Genomic DNA, 18,301 nt, shown 5'->3' with positions numbered 1-18,301 from the left:
GGAATTGTTCAGCGTGTGCCTCGAACCCTTGATCTCTAAGTGGAAGATTATACCTCTTACCACTCCAACCATGGGTTGTTGGCACTCCATATGACACGTTATTGCACATTCTGATTGTGTGCTTGGACCAAATCCCATGTGAGTGTATTTTGGAATTGTATATGAATCCAAATCTTGGAAAGATATCACTTGATGCCTATTCCGAAGGGCTTTCAATCAATCACCAGTCTCCGACCTTTCTTCTCCATCATCTTTTTTACATACCTTTCTTATCCATTAAGAACTCAATTAAATTTTTTCTCTAACACGAATGTGGAGCTTCATGAGAGTTGTTTCAGTTAATCGCCTAGAGGTAACTTTTTACCATGTTATGAAGCCGTGGGCGGAGGTAATTATTCATCCCACACTAATTTCAGCCATATTCAGTCAAATATGTGATAAAGCATTAGGGAGGGGGACTTTTTCGTAACCCCGGGAAAATCACGAACCAATACATAAAATTCATAACTAATCTGAAGTTCTACCGCCAAACTTGGCTAAATTTCCCATCTTAATAAAAGCCAAAAGGGGTAACAAATTTCCTAATATTTGGAAATTCATAAAAAGAATTTAAACAGTTTCCTCATATGATACTACTCTTGGGAAACAAGTCATCTTAGTGTCCTGATTTTATTAGAAGTCTCTTCAAATTATAAACAGAGGGAGATTCGGTTTCTATTTAAAGGGAAAAATTGGAACCAAAGAGGTACCTCTGCTTAATATTCTTCCTATCTCTCTCTTCCCCTTCCCACATCTTTGTAAGCTTTGATTACAAACTGCAGCAGGGCAGTAACTAATGGAATCGAATTGTGACAACAACAACCAACAATTACTCATGAAGAGTGAGAGAACTACTCAAATAAGTTCACCATCTTGGAGAGAACTGGTTAAACATGTATGGTTGAAGGAGGCTAAAGATAATAACTTTGTATTCTCTCCCTTTTCAGTCTACTCTGCTCTATCCTTATTAGCTTCTGGATCAGATGGTCAAACCCTAGAACAACTCTTGGGTTTTCTTAAACACAAAAATCTCAATGATCTTAACTCTTATGTTTCTGAAATCGTTAACTCGATGGGTTCAACCACCCAGAACACAAACAAAGGCAGTCCTACTCTTTCGTTCGTAAGTGGAGTTTGGGTTGATAGTTCTTGCACTTTAAAACCTTCTTTCCAAGAAACTGCTACTGCAATCTATAGAGCTAAAGCTGAAGCTGTCGATTTCGAAACTCAGGTACGACATAAGCATAATAACTACAATTAATACTTGTCTCTAATTTTATTATATATGGTTTGGTAATAATTAATGACTTGATGATATGAAGGCAAAAGAAGTGACAATTAAGGTGAACAAATGGGCTGAGGAGAACACAAAAGGCCTAATCACAAATCTGCTTGGGGACGGAGCTATCAATGAAGACACAAAGATCCTATTGGCGAATGCACTCTATTTCAGAGGTTCATGGAGAAAAAATCAGTTTAATCCGTTAAGAACAAAACAATCAAACTTCTATCTCCTGAATGGAACCTCACTTAAAGTACCTTTCATGACTAGCTGCATCGATCAATATATTTCTTGTTTTGATAGCTTTAAAGTACTTAAACTTCCTTACAAACAAACCACCAAGGGTCAAAAACAACCTCTTTCCATGTATATATTCTTACCTAATGAGCAAGATGGGCTTGTTGATCTGATAGAAAAGGTGGATTCTGAATCAGATTTCTTGGAATGTAATCTTCCAAAACGAAAGGTTATAACGGGAGAATTTTGGGTTCCAAAATTCAAGATCTTATTTGATTTTGAACTATCAAGAGTTCTAAAGGATGACTTGGGTCTGGATTTGCCTTTTGACAAAGTGAAAGCAGACTTGACTAAGATGTTGGATAGTACTCCATTGGAAAATCTTTTCATATCCAAAGTCATACACAAATGCTTCGTTGAAGTTGATGAGCAAGGAACTGAAGCTGCCGCTTCTACTGTAGTTGGAATGTGGTGTTGTGCGGATTCGCCACCTAAACCAGTACCAGTAGTAGATTTTGTAGCAGATCATCCTTTCATATTCATAATCAGAGACGACATCAACCAGGTGGTATTATTCATGGGTCATGTCCTTAACCCTTCCTTTAATTGAACAATGTATTAATCTCTCATTAACAACTTTAGTGCTCCATTTCTTGTTAGTAATGCATTTGATTTAACAACTTTAGTGCTCCATTTCTTGTTAGTAATGCATTTGATTTAATTGATTTTTTTAACAGAGTAGATTTACTAATATAAATGTTGAGGGATAATGTTAGATTTCTAATTCATATAGTTGAGTAATTAGATTGAATTGCAGCCCCTAACTAGTTGGAATACATGAAATCAATTAGTTGGATATATTTTTTATTTTATTTCTCACTTAAATAAGAGCCATAGATAATTTGTCAACATATATTTGCATCATGATTTTAAATTTGGGTTAATTCCATTTTAGTCCTCAATTTGTGACCAACTAGTTGTTTTAGCTCCTAATTGTGTTTCGCAGTTTGTTTTAACCCCCAGTTTTCAGCAACTCGTATTGGCCCCCAATTTTTGTTAAATTTACCAAATTTTCCCTTGTGGAATTTCTGTAAATTCCTTTTGTTTTTTGTTCAGATATTTTTTCTCTCTTTAGTTTGTCGGCTCTTTCTCCCCCCCTCTCTTCACTTTACACACTTTTGTTATCTCATTTCTCGATTCTCCTCTTCCACCACCAACGCCACCACTACCACCACCTCCTTCATCTATTTCTTCATCGCGTGCCACCATTTTAACCAACAAACATCTTAATAGTTGTTAAGAATATAGCAAATACGTCTTTCTCAACATATGCAAGCAAGTTATCATTCATCCATTCGTCAATTATTAGATTACGTAATCTATTTTTGCCAATACACACACACACACACCAGAGAATAGCCGCTCTATCGTGACAAATGTAACCGGAAGGATTAACGCTAATGTCAACAACAGATAAACAAGTGGATACACCTTATCTTTTTTTTCTTCTCAACCATCTTTTCTGCAAGGTCACCAATCCCTCTCAATCCAATGAATTCAATGCCAGACCTCATATCAATCAAGTAATTTTCAAGTTGATCTTCAAGCACTATAAATATGAGAAAAATCTTGGGATAAAATGTGGCTAGAAGGATCAAGTTTTATTTTCCAAATGCTGCAAATGAGTCGATTGGGTTCAAACTTGCTAGTCAAATAAGCAACTACGTATTCGCCTTAGTGAAACGAGTATTTAATTCCTGAAGTTGCATGTTTACGACTGTGTAAAATAACTCGACACGATAGTGATGTAAATTTTTTATTTTTTTATTCTTACGCTCTGGATGCCCTTGGGTTATGAACATATCATTCGTATTAGGAACTCCAATATTGTGCTTCTCGAGAAAGAAAATAACTTAAATAGGTAAAGAGTCCTAACCACTATTTCACATTTCTTGCAGTAGTAACCTTGTGAATTCTTACAAGTTTCATGGCATTCACATTCTCCTGATCTCTTCTTTATAATGCTTATGACAAATCAATTGTGATTCTCAATATTATTTTTGTCAGAAGGAGAGATAAAGTGAAACTGAATGACTGAATGGAAGTCAATAAACCCTAGCTGTAAACTTTTGGTTAGACTTTTTAGCACCTGCCACAACCTCAAGTACATCTATTACAAACGAAAACATATTAATCAAAACGAACAAAGTCTTATCATGAGATCCCCGACGTGTGTCACCAGTTCGTGTAAGATTTGTTTCTTGATTATGTCTTTGTTTGCTAGGAAGGTCATTATTACTAAGAGCCTCAAGAATCACACCAACATGCTTTTCATGAAAAATATCACAAATTTTTGGAGATGCCCCAACATTACTCGGGACATTAGCAACCGACATAAATAAATTATTGATTTTTGTGTGATTCTTTGCCAACAACGACTAATTACAACTGATTGACAAATCAATGAACGAAATATGCACATTCATTTTTTTGAATGTAAAATAAGCGTCTTAAGACCATTAAACTCACCTTGCATGTTGCTTGTGTAGGGTTTTGTATGTATCTAATACACATAATCATCTAACTAATGTTGTAAGCAGAATCTCAATCACCATATGATTAACACTAGTTATCCAGGATCATATGCATGAACTAGTAATGAACTAGAAACTGAAAGAAGAATACCTGGATTCGTATTCTCACGAACTAGATTCCAATAACTTTATCCCGAGGAAGATGAGAGCTCCAATTGTCGCTCCTCTACTTGAGACACCCGAGTAAATAATTTGATCTTACTTCTTTGTTGTCTGCTAGAACTCCATTGAAGGTTGAGAAGAAGAACTATTCTTCTTTTGACTCCATAGATAGATCGAGAGTATTTCTCTAAACCCCTCTCTCTCCACTTAGCTGTGTATTGTGAGAGAGAAGCTGTTTTCTCTTGAGAAAAATCCAACCCGTTTTCTGAACTCTAATGACCCTTATATAGAGAAATCTTAATAGGAGTCTCACTCAAATTAGGTTTCAATAAGAGTCTCAGAAAAGGTAAACTGGCAAAACCTTTCTGACCCGAAACCCTAATGGGTTTCCTTAAGTTCCTTGGTCGGCCATATCAGCCCCTTTATGGGCTTGATATGTCCGGCCCATTGCTCCCACACGACCGGCCCTGGGTTACCCCTAACCGGGTGTGGTCCGGGCACCCACCCAGTGGGTTTTGCACTTTCCAGGTTCCTTTTTCGAGCACGATTATTTCTATCTTTTGGCACTATCAGACTGGATCATATCCATCTATAGGCAAGCTCCCACGAGTCAACTCCCTCCGATCAAGCTACCACTCTTTGGTGTAACCCATTGAAGGATCCGGTCTATGTTAGCCGCGGATTGCCAAAGTGATCCGACGATCGTAAGCAGCTTATAGCTAAGCATTACGATCCCTAATTGAACCGGACTAGATGATCTTCCGGATAAAGTCATCGTTATCCTAACTAACAAATTGTACATATTTTCATCTTGGTCGAAGGACATCTCCTTCAGACCGAAGGACTATATCCTCCACTTGGCCCATCATATCCCTGCCATCTCAATCTTGAAATACTTAATTTGCGTTTGGAGCAGAAGCCATGTTTAACACTGATGTAGTGGCAACAGAGATTTATTAGAAGATTGACACTAAGCTAAATAACTGATAAAATAAAGGTTAATAAGATAAACTTTGTTGATAATATTCGAAGATGGAAAATAAAGAACATACAAGACTCCCTTTTATATATAGGGGTTTAGATAACACAACTAATCCTTATTTCTTAAAACATGAAATAAATGAAAGATCGCGAGACCCATTAGCCACCTTTCCGGTCCACGTTAGCCTCTCCTTCTTCTCTCAAGAGGTTCGTCCCAAACAGTTTAGAAGGGAATCCCATTCTTCTGATCAAACTTCAATGGGTAGGAGAGTGACAAGCTTGTTATAGGATAATTATAAAATCTAAAATTTGGGGGATAATAGGAAATTAGGCCCAGACCTGAATAATATTGTAAAAAAAACTATTTTGTAAAAGTACAATTTTACCCCCGAAATGAAATTTCCCGCCCAAGTCAACGTGAAAAATGTTTTTGAGAATTTCTGAACAAATCTTAGTTTCCTCTGAACAATTTTGTAAATTTCTTGAACAAAATTGTTTTTGTTTAAAAATTATTTTGCAAAAATGTTTCGCGTTTTGTCTTTTACATTTGACAAACACAAACTGACATCAACATTTTGGCTAAAGCATTTTTTGTTTTGTCTTGTGAAGAAAGAAATGTTTTCCGCATTTTTTGTTTTGTTTTTGACATAAACATTTAGACTAAAGCATTTTTTGTTCTGTCGTTTGCAAAAATTAAATATTATGCATATTATCCTTTGTATTTGACAAACCCATTAATGAACAAATAATATTTTGGTTAATGCATTACATATGTTGTTAACAATATAATTATATATGTTGTCAACATTTTATAACAAATAAGGGCAACTCTGTTTGTTATCAACATATACGGGTAAAAATGAAATTGTGGAAAAAAAATGGTTGTCTTGTTAACAATATAATTATGTATGTTGTCAACATTTTGAAAAGTGTTCAAAAAATAAATTCTTTTTACATTATTTTTTTTGAGTGGTTTTTTTTCCTCTTAAGGCTTAGATTTTGGGTTTTTAATGCCTTCAAACTGATAAGTATCATTTTTGTATGCACTCTACTTCAAATGATCGTGGGACCTACAATTTGATCCATCACAAACCAAGGACTCAGAATTCTATCTTCTTGATGAAAACTCATCAATTCAAGTTCCTTTCATGACAAACATGTTTGAGCAATTTGTTTCTTGCTATAATGGCTTCAAAGTCCTTCAACTTCCTTATAGAGATTCCAGCACAAACCCTAAGAAACGATATTTTATGTACATATACTTACATGAAAGACAGGAGTGGCTTTTTAATCTGATAGAGTAAGCAAGTTCCAATCCAAGTTTCTTTGACCGGATATCCCGAAAACAAGAGTTCAGATGAAGGAGTTTAGGATTCCAAAATTCAAGTTCTCATTTGGGTGTGAAGCTTCAAGAGTTTTGAACGACTAGTTTTGCCTTTCGATGAATGTAAAGCTGAGCTTACTGACATGGTAAAGTGTTCGCTCTATGGTGGAAACCTGATGTAGTCGCAGCGGAAATATAAAGACGGTAAATAAAGTAAACGAAAAACGATAAATAACTGTAAATAAACTAAACTATATTAAACTTCAAGGGGGTTTTCTCTTCAATATGAATATCAAAATAGACTAGACATCCTTTTATAGGATAATAAACTTTCCTAGAGAGACTCAAACTAGGATTCCTAAATATTAAAGATACATAAAACATAGAAACTCCTAAATAATAGAAATACCAACATAAGGTAATTTCCTAATCCTAAATTAACTAGGACCACTAACGTGGCCGACTAGGGCAAGGGCGCGTGGGTTTGCGGCTTTGACCCGTATGCACCTGCATCAGCTCCCCTTTCCCCAGAAGGTTCGTCTCGAACCGTTTCGATGAAGGAAACAATGTGAGCCACCCGTATACTCTGAATTCCGCCATGGCGATCCGTAATTCCCACTTCGAATAAAATTTGCAGACAATCCGTAGAAGACAATGATGGACTAACGAACCCAATATAATCCGGACCCTTTGACTCGACGAGATTCGTAAAATCCACAGTAGTGAAGAAACATCCAACAAATTGTGACATCGACCGTCATCTTTTAGTGGGATGAAGAAGATTGCACATATCAAAATATCCTCTTTGAAAAATCGGACCTCCAAAATCATCTTCGAATACATCACGATTTCTTATTCACCGGAAGCTAAAAAGTGAACTGGTGGTGAGATACTTTTCTTTTTCTTCACATTACTCTTTTCGGTTAATGTTGCAAGTATCCCATTGATTTTTCTAAGTAGCATTTTATCGAACACGTTAGAGACACCAATTAATATTCCCATGTTTGGCCTCTCGTGTGGTAAGGTGAAACTCCATCCACCTCCTTTCATTAATGCCCTGTTTCTCAAGTAAAGACTTTCATGTGATGAAGCCTTTGAAGATGATGACGATTCTCTACCAATTACTTTGTATGTAGGCATCTTTGTAATAGTTTCAGTTGATTTTTCCCCCTCTCCACTGAATTTACAATTGACTTCTTAGTAATATACTGTGATGAAGAAATTGTTGATGGAGAAGATAATAAAACATAACTATCATTGGCATCAGTGTTAGTAATCAGATCTTTGAGCAGGAAACGTTTCGTCTTCATCCAGTAATCTTCAGACGACGATGATGTTGATAGATTGCTTTCATGATGAATTTGATTGAATTTAAACTGTCTACCGGAGAAGATTTCATTAGGATAAATATGAAATACAAAAGCTAATTCAAAGTCAACATCGCAAGTGGGATGATCTTCAGTCTTTGTGTTATGATCACTCGATGAAGGATCATAACGAAATTCTTCATCATCTGCTAACGTCTCAAGCCAAATTAGTTGATTAATTGCATGTAGTTGAGCTCTCCAATACCTGGTATCTTGTGAAATTTTGCCTTTAAACCTCGTAGAAGTGGTAGCATTATCAAGTTGTGATAGTTTATTTGAAGACCATGGGGTACTACTATTATTTGAATCTGAAATAGGTTTCTCCCGTGATAATGGATGAAGGTTTGTTTGATCATGGGAGTCGAAATTGTCAAAGCTCCTGGATCCCAAATAAAATCAAAATTATCTTCTTCTATTGCTAGGGAAGATTCATCTTCATCTTCTTCAGTTTCCAGGGAGTTTGGCAGATGGAGATTTGATAGAGGAAGTGGGTTCTGTTTTCTCTCTCTTGGAATAATGGGATTGTGGTTGTGGTGGTTGTTTTTGATAATGACGTCTTCTTCTTTCATCTTACCGGATTCATCTTCTTTACTAAAGACACTAGCTGATCGATTCATATCATTAGCCCTCGTAGCCGTATCAATCGAATCATTAATCACAACTGCTTCTTGAACATCTTCTTCAACTTCCTCATAATCTTCTTTTTCTATTTCTTGTTCCTGATGGAACGGTAAAATAGGCGATGAAGATGGTTGACGTATTATTGTTCTGAGGTCGTCACACATATGTTGAGTCTTAGCTAAATCGGGTAGTAGCGATTGAACCGTTTCGGCAAAAGTCGGTTGTGGTGGCGGTGTGATGAGACATGAAAATGTCCCATCTGAATCTGTTAATTCGGGTTAGTTAGTCCAGTTCGAGCGGTTACTCTTATAATTTGTTTGATTTTCTTTCTCAGGTGTCTTTTACTGAGTTCGGCGAGAAAAACAGTTAAGATTGGGAGAAAGACACACACGAGGGCCATTATGGTCATTTGTTGATTCTGGTATTTTGACCAACATTGATGATCAGATGAGAAGTGGGGTCCATGACGAGTCCGTAGGCGAAAACGGAAGTGAAATCGGAGTTCGGGTTAGAGAAACAGAGGAGGTCAAAGTTTGGGTCAAGAAATCAATTGACCATGTACTAAGACGACGCGTGGCATGGATCCAATGAAGCGAAGGGGTTGAATCTGACGGAAACTGGAAACAGTCGGGACGCGTTCGGGACATCGGTGGGCTGTGAAGGTTAGAAACAAATCCTCCTCTGGAGATGATTCCATGTGACGCGAAGCTTGATACTATCGTATTATCACGAGATCTGACGGACTAGAATAATAGATACGCTTCTGACGTTTCTACACCAAATCGTTGCACTCCTCACGCCAGCTGTTAATATCGGGACCTCTGCTAGAGTGTTTGTGGGCGCAGAGTACTATGATACGCCTTCAATGAGGAACAGAATCCAACGACCCTCACAACGTACGCTGGTACGTCTTAATCTGAACCTTGCGACGCATTCGTTAATTTACATCGCGAAACACCATATCGGTGCTTGTACCTGCCAGCAAACAGTACCGGTTTGTTCCCAAAATGAAGGAAACCTATTTAATCTCTCATCTCCTTCTCTTATCTCCACAATTTATAACCGAATATATTTGAGGAGGGACTTCACGGTTGAGAGGGAGATTGAAGTCGGTCATGATTTGTGGGAATCCTTCAACAGAAAAGAGAGATTGAGGGGATTCTATCTTAGCTTTTCTCTATAAACAGAGAGGAGAAACAGAGTTGAGGGGGTCGGTCCATACAGGGCCGGCCCTGGGCCCAAAGCGAACAAAGCGTCGCTTTGGGCCTCCAATTTTTAGGGGCCACCACAGTGTTATTAGTTGATGGAGTTATTGTCATAGCCCAGTTATTACAAGGGTTTCTAGGGGCCACCACTAAATTATTTGTTAAAGAAGAGGGCCACCAAAAAGATTTGTATTTTGAGGAACTGTGACCTACCAACTTTCCTTCACTTCCAATTTTTTTGAGAAACCCCCCAAACACCTGGAATTTACTGTTAAACCTTTCTCATCACTCATTCTCTTCATACTTAACTGATTAATTGGGTAATTTTATCTCTAACTCTCAAGCTCACTGTAATGATGCAACTAACATTATTTAGATAATCTAGAATTTATTAAATTAAATAGATCATATATTTATCAAAACCTAAATCTAGTTGTACATTTTAGTAATATCTCTTCTTTCCCTCGTTCCATCTCCCTAACTCTCCACATATAATCCATATAATTATAGACTACACTAACGTATGCAAGGGCAGTAGGGCAGTGCATGTTTTAGTTATTTTTTGTCTTCTTAATTTGCTATATATTTCGCTTATTTTCCTTTCAAATTTAGGTATAGGTTTCAAGTTTTTTCTTACATTTTAAATCTGTCGACTCATTTTCCATATGCAAAAAACTTGTTGTTTCATTAATACTCTTTTACTTGTATTTAACATTTTCCTGTTCTTGAGTAATTTAATCTACTCAAATTTTCTAATTTTTTTTCTCTTAGTTCCGTACCTCATTTGTTTCTGGACATATAATTTATTATTTGCTTATAATGCTTTTTTGATGTCGTTTTTCTTTTCGCGATTTTAAAAAAATGTTTTTTTTTTATAAGTTGTGAATATTCAATGATCCCAAATTTCTTTCTACAGTAATGTGTATTTTTTTGCTTGACAGTGAAACATGGATAACATTTTTGTTGTTTTTTCAATATTGATATTTCTAGAGACACAAAAGAACATGAAAGGAATTTAAGAAAGTAAAAGAAAAATAGTTTAGGTTCAGGTTGGAAAACAATAACAAAAGCATATGGTTATGTTGTCATGCAGGTACAATATCTATTATAATAAAACAGGTCGGTTGGTTATGAGAGTGATAAATCTAGTTGTTCGTTTTTTGTTGAAATTTGATAAAGAACAAGTCTAAGAGACTATTTTTAAATACAGTTTCTAAATTTTTTTAGTAGTTCTGAGAACAACCAAAGTTTCTTAAGCCATTTAATATCATGAGAGAATGTAAAGGTAAGCTCTCCGATTGAAGTTGTAGTTTAATTTTACTTTTCTTTTTATTTCGCAAAGGTGTTAGCAAAGAGGGATTCACCGCTTCCGTATGATGCGAGGAAACCTAATTAGATTAGCATTACGATATGTACACAACCAACTATAACGTGTTCAAATACATTTGTTAATATGGGGGCTCATTTTTTATATCTCACTTCGGGCCACCAAAAAGTCAGGACCGGCCCTGGGTCCATACAACAAAATAATCAAGAGTAGAGAGAGATAGAACAGTAGAGAGAGAGAGAGAGAGAAGGATTATCATCAATTGTCTTTGAGTTTTACTTTTCTTTATCTTGTAATCTATTTCTTTGTGAGAGAGGGATAAATTGTAGAGAGAAGGATAATACAGAAATAGAGAAAGAAACAGAGAGGTCGGTTTTTGAATAAATCGATATACTCATCTTGTTTTTGATTTATCTTTTTTGTTTTCTGTTTTCTTGGTGAGAGAGAGATAGAATACCTAAAGATAAAGAATTTACAGAGAGTTATTACCTAATTAGAGAGAGAAACAGAAAGTTAGAGAGAGAAAGAGAGTTGAAGAAGACGAGAAAATAATTTTCTCTCAGAGAATTCATTTCCGGGAAGACGAGAAAATAATTTTCTCTCAGAGAAAGAGAGTTTGGCAGAATTCTTGGAAAAACAGAAGGAAATCACTTTCTTAAGGCTCTGTTTGGCTACAAAATCAGTAAGAAACTCAATTTTTCTACTTTTTCTCCCATATTTTATGTAGTTAAACGTCTATCTATCATTATGAGAAACTAATTTTTCCATCTAGGGTTTAGATGAAGTCTATAACGAGAATTTTATCAATTCGATTTATATGCAAGTCAATTTTTAGATTAAATCTTCATATCTTTTAAAGTTCTTATTGCTTTTAATGACAATATCTTCCGGATTCTAGAGCGTTCATGTGATAGAACCCGAGTAAAACAAAGAACTTAGTTGACTAAGACAAATACATCGTCTTTAAGATTATCATGTGGACGGATTCGAAAACCCTAGGTTCCCTTTTTCTGAATATCAACTTATTTGTTTTCTTTTGAGTTATATTTGTTATTCTTTTTATTTGAATCATATTACCAATCAAACCACTTTTGAAAATCACAATAGTTTTAAGATTAAATTGAGTTTGACTTAGTCTCTGAGGAACGAACCGGTCTTACCGAGAAATTACAACTTGACACCCGTGCACTTGCGGGTGTAGACCTAGTTAGGGTAACCTTTTAGGCCAATCACGGTGGTGGTGAATAGGATGGCATTAGAGGTGGTGAATACGGTGGTGGTGCATAATAAGAGTACGGAGGTGGTGTGGAACATAATTGATGCGGAAATTTTTTATGATTCGAAACAACCAATTCTTCTCCCGGAATTATATACGGAGCAAATAATTTGTCCGAGCTTGTGTTATTCGATTGAATTTCTTCCTCTTTATTCATCTCACTGAACTTGTATTTCTCTGTCATTGAAAAACTAGTGTTTATTTTATCAAGAAAATGTTTATTTTATCAAGAAAATCTTCTTCGACAGTATCGATCATGGTAGTTGAAGGAATTTCGGATAATAATTTGTTCGATTGGGTTTGAGCTTCTATATAAGATAGGTATTCATCCAAAGGAAGAAAAACATAGCTGAAAATACTTACCAATGGATCCCAATCATCAATGATCGATTTTCCTTGATCAATAAGTCTCCATTGCAGTACATTGAATTGTTTATAGACTCTTTCGGACATATGTTGCTCAACCAAAAAAACCTTATCGTTATCATGAACTGCTTGATTTCGGAACCAATTCCATATGGTGAATCCAGAAATTTATATGGAATTGACCGTCGAATAGAGGGATTTTAGAAACTTGATGAATTTTTCTTTCATCTTTTCGATCAATGTAAAATTGAGTTGCATGTATCTCGAATGCGATCCCAACATAAACGTGGAAAGTTTTTCCAACATTCAAGAGGAATAGTCGTGTTAACCATTGTAAACGATTAAAAAAAATAAAAATATATGGCTCTGAATACCACTTGATGTAGTCGCAGCGGAAATATAAAGACGGTAAATAAAGTAAACGAAGAACGATAAATAACTGTAAATAAAGTAAACTTTATTAAACTTGAAGGGGGTTTTCTCTTCAATATGAATATCAAAATAGACTATACCTCCTTTTATAGGATAATAAACTTTCCTATATAGACTCAAACTAGGATTCCTAAATATTAAAGATACTTAAAACATAGAAACTCCTAATAATAGAAATACCAACATAAGGTAATTTCCTAATCCTAAATTAACTAGGACCACTAACGTGGCCGACTAGGGCAAGGGCGCGTGGGTTTGCGGCCTTGACCCGTATGCGCCTGCATCAAAACCCTTTCGTGTCGAAAATCTAGAACGAGTGCTTTGATGAAGTAGGAACTGAAGCAGCTGCTTCTACTACTGTTATAGTTATACAACAATGTGGCATAATTCTTATAGATTTTGTAGCTCAACTCTCGTAGAGGTCAATTGCATTTGCAATTGTGTTTGCAAAAAAAATAATTATTTAAGTATATAAATCCGCACTCTCTAAGTGAAAATCTTGGATCTGTCCCTGTTCATGGGACATATCTTTAATCCTCTACTAAAATAATGATAATGATGAAGAGGATTTTGGATGTGGGTATATACAAGTTTTTTAACTATTGGTAGATCAAATCTAGATTGTTGATCAACAGTCAATATTAAGAAATATAGAGGGACTTTTTCTTAACTCAGGGAAAATCACGAACCAATACATAAAATTCATAACTAATGTGAAGTTCCACCGCCAAACTTGGCTAAATTTCCCATCTTAATAAAAGCCCAAAAGAGGTAACAAGTTTCCTAATATTTGGAAAAAAAAAGAATATAAACAGTTTCCTCATATGATTTATACTACTCTTGTCTCTTGGGAAACAAGTCATCTTGATATCCTGATTTTATCAAATTAGCTGTTTCTAAATCCAAGAATTCGGTTTCTATTTAAAGGGGTAGCTCTCTCTTCCCCTTCCCACATCTTTGTAAGATTTGATTACAAACTGCAAGTCAGTAACTAATGGAATTGGATTGTTACAACAAGCAAAAACTGCCCATGAAGAGGAAGAGAACTACTACTCAAGCAAATTCATCATCTTGGAGAAGTCTGGTTAAGCATGTCTGGTTGAAGGAGGCTAAAGATAAGAACTTTGTATTTTCTCCCTTTTCAATATACTCTGCTCTATCCTTATTAGCTTCTGGATCAGATGGTCATACCTTAAAACAACTCTTGGGTTTTCTCAAACGCAAAAATCTCAATGATCTTAACACTTATGTTTCCGAAATCGTTAACTCGTTAGATTCAACCACACACGACACAGACGGAGGCGGTCCTACTCTCTCTTTAGTAAGTGGGGTTTGGGTTGATAGTTCATCTACTCTCAAACCTTCTTTCAAAGAAACTGCTACTTCAATCTATAGAGCTAATGCTGAAGCTGTCGATTTCAAAACTCAGGTACGACTTAATTAAGATTGCTTAACTACAATTAATACTTGTCTTTAATTTTATTTAGTTTTAGTAGTATTATATATTGTTTGGTAATAACTAATGAGTTGATGATATAAAGGCGAAAGAAGTCACAAGTAAGGTGAACAAATGGGCGGAGGAGAACACAAACGGTCTAATCATGAATCTACTTCCCGACGGAGCTATCAATGATAACGCAAAGATCGTACTGGCGAATGCACTTTATTTCAGAGGTTCATGGGAGAAAGATCAGTTTAATCCATTAAGAACAAAACAATCAAACTTCTATCTCCTGAATGGAACCTCAGTTAAAGTCCCTTTCATGACTAGCTGCGAGGATCAATATATTTCTTGTTTCGATAGCTTTAAAGTCCTCAAACTTCCTTATAAACAAGCTACTAACTGTCAAACACAACGCCTTTCTATGTATATATTCTTACCTAACGAGCGAGACGGACTTGTTGATCTGATAGAAAAGGTGGATTCTGAATCAGGTTTCTTGGAATGTCATCTTCCAAAACGAATGGTTGACACGGGAAAATTTTGGGTTCCAAAATTTAAGATCTTATTTGATTTTGAACTATCTAGAGTTCTAGAGGATGACTTGGGTCTGGATTTACCTTTTGACGAAGTGAAAGCAGACCTGACTAAGATGTTGGATTGTCCTAAAACGAAAAATCTTTTCGTTTCTAAAGCCATACACAAATGCTTTGTTGAAGTTGATGCACAAGGAACTATAGCTACTGCTGCTTCTTCTATCCTTGGAAGGCTTTGTTGTTCGTTGGGGCCGCCACGTAATCCAGTACCTGAAGTAGATTTTGTAGCGGATCATCCTTTCATGTTCATAATCCGAGACGACATCAACAGGGTGGTGTTATTCATGGGTCATGTCCTTAATCCTTCCTTTAATTGAACAATGTATTAATCCTTCATTAACAGCGTTAGCGCTCCATTTCCCTTTAGTATTTGATTTAATCGTTAATAGAGTAGATTTACTAGTTATTTGATCACTATAGTTGAAGTGTGCAATTATTTGTCGTCTCGTGAAATTAATATTCAAATATAAATGGTGAGGGATAATGTTTAGATTTCTAATTGAAATAGTACTTTATGAGTAATTAGATCGAATTGCAGTACCAACTAGTTAGAATATATGAAATCAATTAGTTAGATGCTATTTTTTCTCACTTAAATAATTTGTTACATATAGTTGCATCATTATTTTAAACTTATGCTCAAAAGAATGAAATTGAATATGCATATTTTGAATGAAATTGAATCCAAAATCATCATGCTCAAAAGAAAACTTTGGAAGTTTGTTAACATTATCAAACGTTTGATCACAGTCAAGGGTTCGAGGCACACGCTGAACAATTCAAAAAAAAAACTCTCTCGTCTACGAGACGATCTCACTGTTCTTGGAACCAAGAAACATCAACAGTTGGTAGCCCAAGTGGTCCAAGGTGTTGACATAAACTCCAAAAAGCATCAAGAACTCTTGGTTGGAGTGGTAAGAGATATAGTCTTCCATCCTAGAAGTCAAGGGTTCGAGACACGCAGAACAGTTAAAAAAACGTTCGATCACAGTTAGAGAAGATGTTATGTCAACTGGACTGCACACTAAATTTACTTAAGTTTCCATAAAGTACAGGCAGACCTACACGTCTCCTGCATACGCTTGATGAAGGGGCAATTGTTTTGCGATCGAGATAAGTGAGCTATCTCATGATCGATTTATTGGTCGTGAATAGTCGATGTACCTTAGAATGTTAACATGCCAAACTACTTAGCTTACATTCAATATTACCCGGCGCACAAACGACTTCAACATAACTCAACTGAGTCGATCTAGGAAGAAGAGGAGTTACATATGAAATTGGTAGAACTATTCAAGATGGAAGAGCAATTCTGGAGTCAGAGAGCAAAGAAGCAATGGATAAAGGATAATGACAGGAACACTAAATTCTTTCATATATCAGTTCTAAATAGGAGAAGGAAAAATAACATAAATGCCATCAAACTTGAAGACCAAAATTGGACATCAGACCCAGGTAAAATCGTTAATCATCTTGTTGAACATTTTTTCAGGACTTGAAGGGGGGAAACAGTCCAACCATTACCTATTGACTTAAGTCTAACCGAGAAGACAATTTCTGAGGAAGAAAGTCGAATATTAGGAGCACCACACAATAAAGAAGAAATATGGATGGTTCTTAAAGAAATGGGCTCCTATAAAGCGCACGGACCAGATGGGTTTTCTACTTTGTTTTATAACAAGTGTTGGAGCACAATTGGAAACGATGTCACGAGACAAATCCAAAATATATTTGAATCCGGTAAACTACCAGGTAATCTGAATCACACTCATTTAGTACTAATCCCCAAAACTCAAAATCCAGAAAACCCAATAGATTTCAGAGCTATAGCATTATGTAACGTGCTATACAGAGTGGTTATGAAGATATTAACAAAGCAGATTAGTCCACGTTTATCAGAGTTAATATTTCCAGTTCAAAATGCTTTTGTTCCGGGTAGGCAAATAACAGATAACCTGATAGTGGCTCAAGAAATGGGACACTTCTTACAGCAAACCAAATCTATTTCCGGCGCTTTTGGGCTAAAAGTTGACATGGCTAAAGCTTATGATCGAGTAAATTGGACTTTCTTGGGGTGAGGTGTTAACCAAATTTGGTATTACAGGCAAAACTAGGGGTGTACTCGAGTCGAGTCGAGCCGAGTAGTAAGATGTTCAAGCTTGGTTCGTGTATTTGACTGTCGAGCTCGAGCTCGAACTCGAGCTCGTTCGAGTAATTGTCCACTTGTTCAAGCTCGGTTCATATAAGTTTGAAAGAGCTCGAGCTTGAACTTGAGCTCGCATTGTTTTAAGCTCGTTTATCAAAATACTTCAAATTAAAACTTTCTAAATCATCAAAATACTTCAATGATCATTTGTCACAATAATGATTAATGATTCATATTCCGATAATTTTTTAATGGTTGACATTTCATGTACAAGTTTCAATACTAATACGTAATTATGTACTATACTATTATAAGAGTATGTTAAACGAGTTGTTCACGAGTAGCTCGTGATACACTAAAGAATGTTCAAGCTCGGCTCGTTTATGTAAACAAGCTTGATTTTGAGCTCGTGTTAAGCTCGGGCTCGTTAATATTCGAGTCGAGCACGAGCAATAGTCGAGCCGAGCTCGAGCAGCTCGTTAAGAGCTCGGCTCGTGTACACCCCTAGGCAAAACACATCAGTTGATTATCAATTGTGTAACAACACCATCCTTCTCTGTTTTGATAAATGGTAGACCGAAAGGGAATTTCTGAAGTGAAAGAGGACTTAGACAGGGATGCCCTCTTAGTCCGTACCTCTTTATTTTGTGCTCGGAATTGTTGAGCAGGTTAATGATGAAGGCAAAAGTAAATGGGCTATATAATGGCCTAAGAGTAAACAGTTTTGCACCATTGGTGAGCCATTTGATGTTTGCGGGCGACCTCTTCTTCTTTGGACAAGCAACAAATAGTAATATTAACTAATTGAAGGAGATTCTAGAAACCTATGCAAGTTATTCTGGTCAGCTCATAAACTATCATAAGTCCTGCATTCAACTTAGCAGAAATTGCAATGGGAACAGGAAGGAACATATTAGGAGTATTATGGACGTTACAGAGATGGAAAACACTGATAAATACTTGAG

General features: G+C 36.1%; 2 protein-coding genes across 2 annotated transcripts; both read left to right on the top strand.

Annotated features, from left to right (window-relative positions):
* The first annotated feature begins 700 nt into the window (after positions 1–700).
* LOC147533078 (serpin-Z2B-like) lies at positions 701–2,425 on the top strand. Its single transcript, XM_086650636.1, has 3 exons — positions 701–1,270; positions 1,362–2,217; positions 2,263–2,425. Exons 1-2 carry the CDS (start codon positions 836–838, stop codon positions 2,166–2,168), a joined length of 1,242 nt encoding a protein of 413 aa, XP_086506762.1. The 5' UTR covers positions 701–835; the 3' UTR covers positions 2,169–2,217; positions 2,263–2,425.
* An 11,570-nt stretch (positions 2,426–13,995) lies between these two features.
* Positions 13,996–15,689, top strand: LOC147533077 (serpin-Z2B-like). Its single transcript, XM_086650634.1, has 2 exons — positions 13,996–14,582; positions 14,695–15,689. Exons 1-2 carry the CDS (start codon positions 14,148–14,150, stop codon positions 15,505–15,507), a joined length of 1,248 nt encoding a protein of 415 aa, XP_086506760.1. The 5' UTR covers positions 13,996–14,147; the 3' UTR covers positions 15,508–15,689.
* The last annotated feature ends 2,612 nt before the right edge of the window (positions 15,690–18,301 follow it).

This window comes from Eschscholzia californica, unplaced genomic scaffold, assembly GCF_041429995.1.
Source record: "Eschscholzia californica isolate CP2 unplaced genomic scaffold, dmEscCali1.0.p SCAF_6, whole genome shotgun sequence".
NCBI classification, from domain to species: domain Eukaryota; kingdom Viridiplantae; phylum Streptophyta; class Magnoliopsida; order Ranunculales; family Papaveraceae; genus Eschscholzia; species Eschscholzia californica.
Note: the sequence above shows the minus strand (reverse complement) of the source record. Positions and strands in the feature narration are given on the sequence as shown.

Bases quoted from the DNA above. Each gene is read 5' to 3' on its own strand.
- LOC147533078 (XM_086650636.1), top strand. From the start codon at position 836: ATGGAATCGAATTGTGACAACAACAACCAACAATTACTCATGAAGAGT. The intron at 1,271-1,361 runs GTACGACATAAG...GATGATATGAAG, and splicing joins CTGTCGATTTCGAAACTCAG to GCAAAAGAAGTGACAATTAA.
- LOC147533077 (XM_086650634.1), top strand. From the start codon at position 14,148: ATGGAATTGGATTGTTACAACAAGCAAAAACTGCCCATGAAGAGGAAG. The intron at 14,583-14,694 runs GTACGACTTAAT...GATGATATAAAG, and splicing joins CTGTCGATTTCAAAACTCAG to GCGAAAGAAGTCACAAGTAA.